This window comes from Nematolebias whitei, chromosome 9 (genome assembly GCF_014905685.2).
Source record: "Nematolebias whitei isolate Nwh7 chromosome 9, NemWhi1, whole genome shotgun sequence".
Lineage (NCBI taxonomy): Eukaryota > Metazoa > Chordata > Actinopteri > Cyprinodontiformes > Rivulidae > Nematolebias > Nematolebias whitei.
Window position 1 is genome coordinate 15209383 of NC_056506.1, and position 10092 is coordinate 15219474.

Genomic DNA, 10092 nt, shown 5'->3' on the forward strand with positions numbered 1-10092 from the left:
TGCAAACTTTTTCAATCTAAATAACAGACGGATCTTTTTATTGTTTTTATTTTTATACTTTGAGACGGAATATGTTACTAAATCAAGTAATTGCGGTAAAATTAATCCTTGTTTTTTTTTTTTTATTTTATATAATACTGCAAAACATGTTAAGTTAATTTTGTCAAATCTCTTGTAAATGAGTCCCCGAGGCTCAATGGGATTAACCTGTCTAAATAAAAGTTGAATTAATGAAAAATGAATAACTGATTTCTGTTTGTTTTGTTTGTTTTTTGTTGTTGTTGTTATATCATAAAATGTATCGTTATCGTCAGAATGCTCTGAAATATCACAATATTATGTTTGAGCCATATCGCCCGCCCCATGTCCAGTCACATTATATATCCCCCACAGAACCACAGAAAGAACCAAAAGAGGACAAAGTGCTTCTACTTGATGAGAACGTCCTGCAGAATATTCTGAAATTAAGGATATTCCTAAGACATTTTACATTATTCGTCAGTGCACAGTCCCGTATAATGTTTAAACCTACCCTGTTTTGTATTTAGTAAAAGAACAAAATGTAGTATTGATGAGTTTAAGTTTTGGGAAACGTTCCAAAGAGGAGCATTCAAATGAACAACAATCTCTTCATTTTTCCACTGCACTTGTCTTTGATGATTTTAAGTGGTATACAATGAAAGGATGCCGATCTTTAACAGGACCACAGTTCTTTTTATGTTCCTGCCAAGACTGAATATCTTCCAGTAAACATATTGTTGCCCAGGAAACGCATAGTTATGCAATACCTATCACATGCTTACTCATATGTTTATGCTACTTCAATACAAAGAGTAACCATTAATATTTTCATTATGTATTGAATCGTTTATTCTTGGTTCTGGCATGCTCCAGAGACATGTAGGCAGTTTGAATGGAGTGGTATGTCTCCTCAGAAAGGACGGAAACCTCCCATGGAGCACATAAACAAAAGCTCAGCACAGTGGCTGAGAGTTTTCAGTGCAGGTGGTTTCTTCTTTTACTGCAGGGAGAGGGATCTTTTCTCAGCTGTCAGCAAAGATGAACAAATTGTATTTTTGCAAATTATTACACATCACGATGGACAAATCCATGCATCAGTCACCTGGCACTTCTATACACACAGGTTTTAAGTCTACAAAACATCAACAGCTGGCTATAAAATGGGAGCACTTTTTGGCAAAGGGCTAATTGAGCAGGACCCAGTTTGTCTTGTGTCCACAGTACAATGGCTGACATGGTCTGGGCAACACAAGCTTAGACAAGAAGTGCAAATTTCTCTACGTTCATTAATTTAATCCAGATTGAGTCAACAAGATGTGACTACTTTTAAGAAGTATTTCAATTTGTCCACCTCAGAAACTCATTTTATTCAGCCGATCAAACCAAAAGTGAAGGAGTGGTCATGAAATGCGCCAAAACCCAGCAAGAGTGAAATCCTGGCCTTTCTTGAAGGAATTATCACCTACCCATGGTCATGCCCAAGTCTTAGAGTAAAACTACTTTGTGTTAAGAATTGTAGCTGTTTTGGCCAAACCTTGAAAGAACCTGGGGGAGTTGTTAAGATATTTTTCTAGACTGGTCCTGTGGTTTTGATCTGCTCAGAGACGGGATTATAATGAAATTATGACCCGGTTCTGACTGGGTTAAACTGGGCCAGCAAATCTAAAAAGAGACTCCCTGGAATTCAATATCCGTCAAGGAATATAGTTTAATCTGCTTGCTACATGACGTAGAAAGGCCTTTTGAAGCACCATCTCATATTTCCTAATACGTCAGTCCACATAAGATCCATTGAGATCACACTCACACCCCCTCATACGCTGACAGGTTGAGCTCCCCTTCTGCGAAGGAGGAGTCTAGGACCCTATAAATGAGTAATGACACAGGACATCGGGGTTCTTCTGGGTTTGTGAACGTGTCATAGAACGGAGAGACCAGCGCTGTAAACTGTAACCTTTTCATGCCTTGATTTTAATACAATTGGTAAAACTGAATTCATGTTTCCTTGATTTATTGTTAGTATGAGTTGCCAATTCTGAGGGAGATTCGAGTCGGGGGAAGCGACGTGGGCTGGAGACGGGTCCAGGGTTCGAGAGGGGGCCTCTGGGTGACCGGTGACCTGCAGCCACCCCTGGTCCTAATGCAACAATATGACTTTTGGTTACAACCACATACAGTTGTAGCTCTATTTTTAAAACTGGCTAAGGTACAAGTATTTTTTGTTTCCTAATGTGAATTAGCTGTGGTGGGCATACTGAACTGGATTTCCTCCTAAAGCTAACCAGTTGTAAATGTACATTCATTGATTACTCTCTAGATGTTTCACTGAATCCAGTGGTTCAGTAGATATTTTGCAAGACAAACACACTTAACTCCAATAGACACTAAAATTTTAAGCCAAGGTTTTGCACAGTAACTAAGTATTTGGTATTACAGGTGTCTAGTAAATGAGTCCCTGAGGCTCAATGAGACTAACCTGTATAAATAAATAAAGGTTGAATGAATTTGTTGTGAACGACTTTTACACTCACAATTAATTTTAGGTAAATATCTGTAAACTATTTTAAAAAATTGACATTTTGTCTGTTTTGATGGCCAGGTGACTGTGGCAGCCATCTTGAATAATACTGACATCAAAAGTTTGAGACGTACATCCTATGATTACGTTAGGTAAGTTTCCTTAAAATCTGTTTAGTGGTTTATGAGATGTTTTGGTAAGAAACATGCACAGATATGGGTAAAAACTTTGTCTCCCTTCACTTTTCTGCAGCAGGAGATAAGGATGCTATAGCTAAAAACTAAAGAGCATTTATTAACCAAGAGCCGAGTAACTAAACGGTCTGATCCAACTGTAGACAGATGGAAGAAAAACAGAGCCTGCCAGTTAAATCAGGAATCAATCAGTCAGTCATCATTAGATGTATGTGTTCTCCCAACTCTGGAACATTCCTCTCAAAAGGAGCCCTTCATTTTTCACCAATAACTCTCCCACGCTGCAGCAGAGATGCAGTTAGAAATGTATTTTTTTAGTTTGTCGTTTGCAAACCCTTTAGTGCAATAGTTTCATCCATCTGAAGAAATTAAATAAAAAATTTAAGGTAAAAAGAGAAGTTTTAAGTGTACATTTTTAGACAGAAGACACGAGTAGTGCCACTGTATTTAGTAGACTTGGACTTTCAGAAAAATGTCAGCTTAAGGTGATTTTTTTTTTTTTTTTTTCAAACTGCCCCTGATTATTAACCCACAAGAAAAATTCTTCCTTCCTCAGCAGTTCAAAGGGCCAAGACAGACGCCAGGGGCCAGATCAATTATCCCAAGCAGCCATTTCCACTGTCCTTTCCCTCTGACACACCAGAAAAATCTGTGTCCTATCAAAGACTGAAGGGGCCATCAGCCAGCCAAGCTATTTTCCTCTATTTCACTTACCTTCCACTTAGTTTCTTTTCTCCAGCTATTATCCCCCAGCCCCATTTCTCTTTATCCAGTTTCTTTTGTCCTTTAATCCAAATCCACGATTATTCAAACTCAGCTTGGCTTTCCGTGTCCTATCATTCTCTGTATTAACTGCAGTGTTCTTTATACCTTCTGTTTTAATCCTCATTTTCTTTTACAAATCCATATTGTCGACAGTTACACTGTAACAATTCCAGATAATGTGCATTTTGAAAAATCACAAAGCTGTGCAAAAAAAACCAAAAAACTTTTGACCTTCTTGTTTCTCTGGATTACTTAAGACTCCTCAATCAAGTAAATGAAGGGGAGTTTAACACTTCAACAGTCAAATGTGACTTTAATGGTCATCATTTACAATTTTCACCATCAGTAAAGTTAGCTATATGCCTTTAGTCTGTAAATGTTTTAGATTACAAAGCAGAGAACTCTGCTGTCAACCAAAAACAATCCTTTTTCTCATTAATGGTACACCATTTCTAAAAATGTCCTGATGCATGTTTGGTAATCCAGATAAATAAATCTAACTTGGTTAAGTCAGGTCCTCTGGACGGGTCATTTGAAACGTTTTGTCTTTTGTCCAAAAGACCTTCAGTCTGAGGAGCTGCAATAAACTCAGTCTTATAAGCAGCACCTTGTCATGATGGATCAACCAGTTTGCTGCTCACAGCCAAACAGTCCCTCAGGCCTGTCACTCTAACCAAGAGATTTTACTAAGAAAAGTCCTTGAGTTGACTCAAAATTATTATTATGTTTTTTTTTTTTAAGTGAAGCTTGTACAACAAGAAAACATTGAAATGAATTGTGAGAGATTTTTTGTGCAAATAATTGAATTTTTTTTTTTTTTTTAATCAAACCTTTATGACTGGGCTGGCTAATGTATAATATTTAAAGTGATAAGGTTCAAACTATTCTGCTGCTTAAACTGACCCGAGATTAGGCGGCGATGCCTTTAACTGTATTATAATTCTGGAGGGACATAAAGGGATTACTAAACGGCAAGGTAAGAGGAGAAAAATTGGCATATTAATAACCTTTCTCAAACTGTCTTGCTGAATGTTATTAAACCACCTAAATGTTCTTATACTTGCTGGAAGGGATTTATGTTTTCTTAAACATGTCAAAAGAACTGAAAAGAACACGAGAGCTACTTTTTCCCACTTCAGGGGAAATTTTGAGGAGGATCAAGTCAAGTAAATATTCTATATGGTGCATAAATTGGTGTAGAGAGAGACAACTTTACTAGTTCGAGTTTTTCAGTTATGAATGCAATTATGGATTTTGCACATTTGTCTAATTCACCAAACCTTCACACAGTGACATTAGCACCTCTGTCTATCTTTCTGTCTTTTATTGAAATTAGGTATTGTGCAGAATTTAGAGTAAAGACCTCCCATAAGGCTGTAAATAACTGTCAGGACAAAAGGTGTTTGATTTTCAAAGCCCCAGGTTGTTGGATACAATATCTTATCATCAAAAATTTAACCACCTCCTTGTTTCAACTTTGACCTTGATTTGTGACCTTGACCTTGGTGCTGCAATGATGAAAAGTGTATGTGCCTCTCCATCTATTGATGATGCGCATGTTGTGAAGTTTCATTAAATTATCTTGAGCTGATCAGAAGTTAGGGTGGGATAAGATAAAGTTTACAGACAAACAGACGGAGACTACACCGTAATTTGTCTAATCTATCTGGTCTATCTATATCAGCTTTGTATACTGACCATCAGTTGTGCTGCTTTCGAAAGATCAGCATCTATCCTTCATAGACAAAAAACACATTAGTCAGTCTTTAATTCCCCAAAAAGAATTTAAATATTTGCTTACCACATTTTCTTTGAAGACTATATGTCTGAACCACCTGAAATCAAGTGGTTTGAAACCAAGAAAGACAAAAAGTGAATCTTTTTCATAGTTTTCAGGATTCTGGATGGCTCCCTCTGGATATGTAATCCTCAGGGTGGTTTTGGTCCCTACATCTCTGCTGTAGCCTTTTACTGGGGCTTCATTCAACCTGACAGCAAGGAAAAAGGTCAAAGTGAGACAAATATGCACTTACAAAAAGCTCTGACCACAAAAGTATTTTGCAGTATTTACAAGTATGTTGTTTTTGTTTTTTTTCCTTTACTAAAGAGTTCAGCAATTACTTATTGGGAACAAAATATGTATTTTCTTTATTGAAAAGGAAGTACATGAAAACTTTGAGATAAGACGAAATAAGCCATATTGAAACAAAAATTTGTCAGTTCTATTGTGATTACAATAAAATTACATGGACAATTGTTAAAATGCATGTTGTGATGTCTTGTCGATTTGAAAGATTTCAACCCTTCTGATTCTGAAGATTGGTTCTGGTTCTCAGAGAGAAAAAACTGGACCTGAAAATATGGAGTTCCCCTGTGAAGTGTGTTAGCTAAGGTATGCAGACAAAAAGAAATGTTTGGTTGGCCCAGAAAAGATCGCTCACAAGCTGGGTTTATGAAGTATCTCAAATAACAAACTGTGTTCTTGTTTTCTGGCATGATTAAGATGATCTTACATTTGTGTGCAAAGTAGCTTTATAATGCTTTGCTCAATAATCCAGGTAGAAAATCAAAAAAAGTTTAAGTAAGGTCCTCTGGACGGATTCAAAAAATAAAAATAAAAAACATGTTGAAACGTTTAGTCTTTAATCCAAAATACTTCTTCAGTCTGAGGAGCTGTATTCAGCTCAGTCTTAAAAATAGCAGCTTCTCATAGTGGATCTACCAGTTTGTGGTTGACATTCAAAACTAATTGTTCACATGATAGAGGACCATCAGCCTAACAGCCCATTGTTAGAGCTCTGATGGCCGCTTGCTATTCACAGACAGCTGAGTGACACTAGCAATAACAGTGCGGAGGCCTCCACCCCTGTTTGATGGATGGTTTCTTTTCACAAAGATGGCCTCCTTTACTCCTCTCTCAAACCATCGTTCCTCTCTATCCAGGATGTGAACATCTTCATCCCTGAAAGAGTGACCGCTGGCCTGGATATATATGAATGTAGACCGCAGAATCCTGGCCTGATGATGTTGATCTTCTGTGCTGGTCCATCCTTTTGGCCAGTGGCTGTTTAGTTTCCCCGATGTAAGACTGATCACCCTCCTGACACTGAACAGCATACACAACATTACTCGGTTTGTGCCGGGGGACTGGATCTCTGGGATGAACCAGTCTTTGCCATAATGTATTTTGGGGTTTAAAAGCCACTGGGACGTTATGTTTAGAAAATAAACGTCTCAGTTTCTCTTGATACTCCCTCAACATATGGAATGACCACTGGTCTGGGTCTGGGTTCCTCCTTTTCACCTGTTGGCTGACTGGAGTCCTGTTTGTTTTTCCTCTCTGCTTTCAGGAAGGCCCAGTTAGGATATCCACATTGCTCTAGAGCCTGTCTTGTGTAGGATTTCTCCTTCTGCCTGGCTCCTGAGCTAGTGGGGACGCTGTCTGCTCTGTGGTACAGAGTCCTAATGACTCCTAACTTGTGCTCCAAAGGGTGATGGGAGTCAAACTGCAAATACTGGTCTGTGTGGGTGGGTTTGCGGTACACCTCAGTTTGCAAATGTCCTCTATCAGAGACTGAGACCTCACAGTCCAAGAAAGCCAACCTGCCATTTTTTACATCTTCTCGTGTGAACTTGATGTATTTATCCACACAGTTGATGTGGTCAGTAAAATGTTGGACTTCCAGAGATTTAATTTTAACCCAGGTGTTGTCAACATACCTGAACCAATGACTTGGTGGTGTCCCTGAAAATGACGTCAAGGCTCTCTTTTCTACCTCCTCCATGTACAGGTTGGCAACAATAGGAGAAACTGGAGACCCCATAGCACACCCATGTCTCTGCCTATAATATTGCCCCCCAAATGTGAAGTAGGTTGACTGCAGGCACAGTTTCAAGAGTTGACCCAGTTGTTCTGTGGAAAGTGTGGTCCTGCTGCTCAGAGTGGTGTCTGATTTTAATCTTAAACTGACCACCTCTACTGCATCATCAACAGGAATGCACGTAAAGAGTGATGTGACATCAAAAGAGACCATTGTTTCATCAGTCTCCATGATGACATCCCTCACCTTATCCACAAAGTCCATGGTGTTCTGTATGTGGTGTTCTGAGCTGCCAACTAAAGGGATGAGTACAGACGCCACTCAAGATATTTGGAAACATTCTAAGTGACAAGTTTCAACAAGTTTTTTTTTTTCATCCAGAGGACCTGACTTAACTTTTTTGGAATACCTTGAAATCTTACCAAAAGATCGGGTGGAAATTTTTAAATACATTCTTAGCAGCTAAACACAATTTTTAACTGAATTATGACATACATGAGACAATACAGTAGTTTTTATGGACAAGTGCTCTGACTTCTTAATCACACACTTTTATTCAGAAGAAACATGATTATTTATATCTAATATTATTATATTAATATTATTTATTTATTTATAGGATTTTGTAATTAGAGCAAACAAATAATTAAAAAACACTCTGGATTGTAAGCTTAAACACAACCCCAGAAAGAAAAACAATACATCATGATGGGTCATTACCATTATTTATTAGAAAACAAAGCGAAACTAGAGAAGCTGTGTGTGTGTGTGGGGGGGGGGGACTAAGTCCACTCTGACTGAAAAACCTTAAACATTCTTTCTGTCATTTTGCTGTAGATTAACGGTTGTCTTTGAGATCATTGTTCTGTTGCATCATGACAAAGTTTGCTCAAAGCTTCAGTTGTCAGATAGGTAATCTCAGATTTGACTCCAGATTCCTTTGGTCTACAGAGGAGTTCATGGTCAACTCAATGACTGTAAGATGACCAATTCCTGTGGTAACAAAACAAGCCCTCAGCATTAGCCCTCCATCACCATAAAAAGGCAATTGGACTTCCTTTTGCATTTGTTTGAAAATACATTTTCTTGTGGGTCCACCACCTGCAGGAGGGGCCATACAAGTCGGGTGCATGATGCCATGGGCAGTAGCCGAAGGCGGCAGCCTTAGCACTCTGACCCTGGCTTACCAAAGCTGGCTCTTGGGACATGGAACGTAACCTCTCTGGCAGGGAAGGAGCCTGAGCTTGTGTGTGAGATTGAGAGGTACCCACTAGATATAGTTGGGCTCACCTTGACGCACAGCATGGACTCCGGAACCAATCTCCTTGAAAGGGGCTGGACCTTATTCCACTCTGGAGTTGCCCATGGTGAGAGGTGCAGAGCTGGTGTGGGTCTACTCTTAGCCCCCTGACTTGGTGTCTGTGTGTTGAAGTTTTCCCCGGTGGCTTCCTTATGCCTTAAGGTGGGGGGGACAGGCTCTCACTGTTGTTTGTTCCTATACACCAAATGGCAGTTCAGAGTACCCAGCCTTCTTGGAGTCCTTGGCGGAGGTGCTGGAAGGTGCATCAGATGGGGACTTCTTTATTCTGCTGGGGGACTTCAATGCCCACGTGGGTAGTGTGACCCGGAGGGGCGGGATTGGGAGGAATGGCCTTTCTAATCTGAACCCAAGCTGTGTTCTGTTGTTGGACTTCTGTGTTAGTCATAGTTTGTCCATCATTAACACCATATTCGAAAATAAGCTTGTCCATAAGTACACTTGGCACTAGAACACCCTAGGTTCTAGATCGATGATTGACTTGTAGTCATGTCATCTGATTTGTGGTTGTTTGTTTTGGACACTCTGGTGAAGAGAGGAGCTAAGCTGTCAACTGATCATCACCTGGCAGTGAGATGGATCAGATGGCAGGGGAAGATGCCATATACTGTAGACCCGGTAGACCCACACGTGTAGTGATGGTAGAAGAACCCGTCAGAAAGAATATCAACTCACACCTTCAGGAGAACTTTAACAGCACATCCCAGCTGAGGTGGGGGGCATTGAGTCAGAGTGGGCCATGTTCCACGCCTCATTTGTTTAGATAGTTGCCTTCTTAGTTCATACTTTAGATCTTATTACTGTTTTTCTTTTACATTTTATTGTTGGATGTAACTGGGACCCTGCATACATAATCTTGGTCCACCACATGTACCACATGTGATACAAATGACAATAAAGAAACTCTGACTCTGAGCTATGGCTGTGGTTGTCGGTGCTTCTCACGGCAGCCATCATCAAACTCGGTGGTGAAAACTCCGGATTAGAGAGGCTGTCAAGCTGAAGGAGTCCTATCGGACCTTGTGGGCCGATGGGACTGAGGGGGCAAACGAGGAGTACTGGACGGCCAAACGGACCGTAGTCTTGACTGTTGCTGAGGCAAAAGCTCGGATGTGGGAAGAGATCGGTGAGGACATGGATAGAGACTTTTGGTCAGCTCCAAGGAGATTCTGGCAAACTGAGAGGCAGCTGAGGAGGGGAAAGCAACGCCTTATTAACACTGTGTTCAGTGAAGGTGGGGTGCTGTTGACCTCAACCAGTGATGTCATCGAGAGGGTAGAAGAAATACAAAGTACTTCATGGACCTTCTCTTTTTTTTTTTTTTTTTTTTTTTTTTTTTGATGGCCTCCCTTCTCCCCTTACAGCCATCCTCTCCACACCATTATTATGAAATATTTATTATAGTGACTATCTAGTGTAGGTTTTTTTTTTTTTTTTTTTTTTTTTTTTTTTTGT

The 10092-nt window shown here is 39.7% G+C and overlaps 1 protein-coding gene across 1 annotated transcript in view; it reads right to left on the bottom strand.

Annotated features, from left to right (window-relative positions):
- st3gal3b (ST3 beta-galactoside alpha-2,3-sialyltransferase 3b) overlaps positions 1-10092 on the bottom strand; it is a 111352-nt gene that overhangs the window by 40805 nt on the left and 60455 nt on the right. Inside the window, exon 10 of the mRNA XM_037682009.1 lies at positions 5300-5486. Within this exon, the coding sequence (XP_037537937.1) occupies positions 5300-5486 (187 nt within the window). The remainder of the gene's footprint in view (positions 1-5299; positions 5487-10092) is intronic.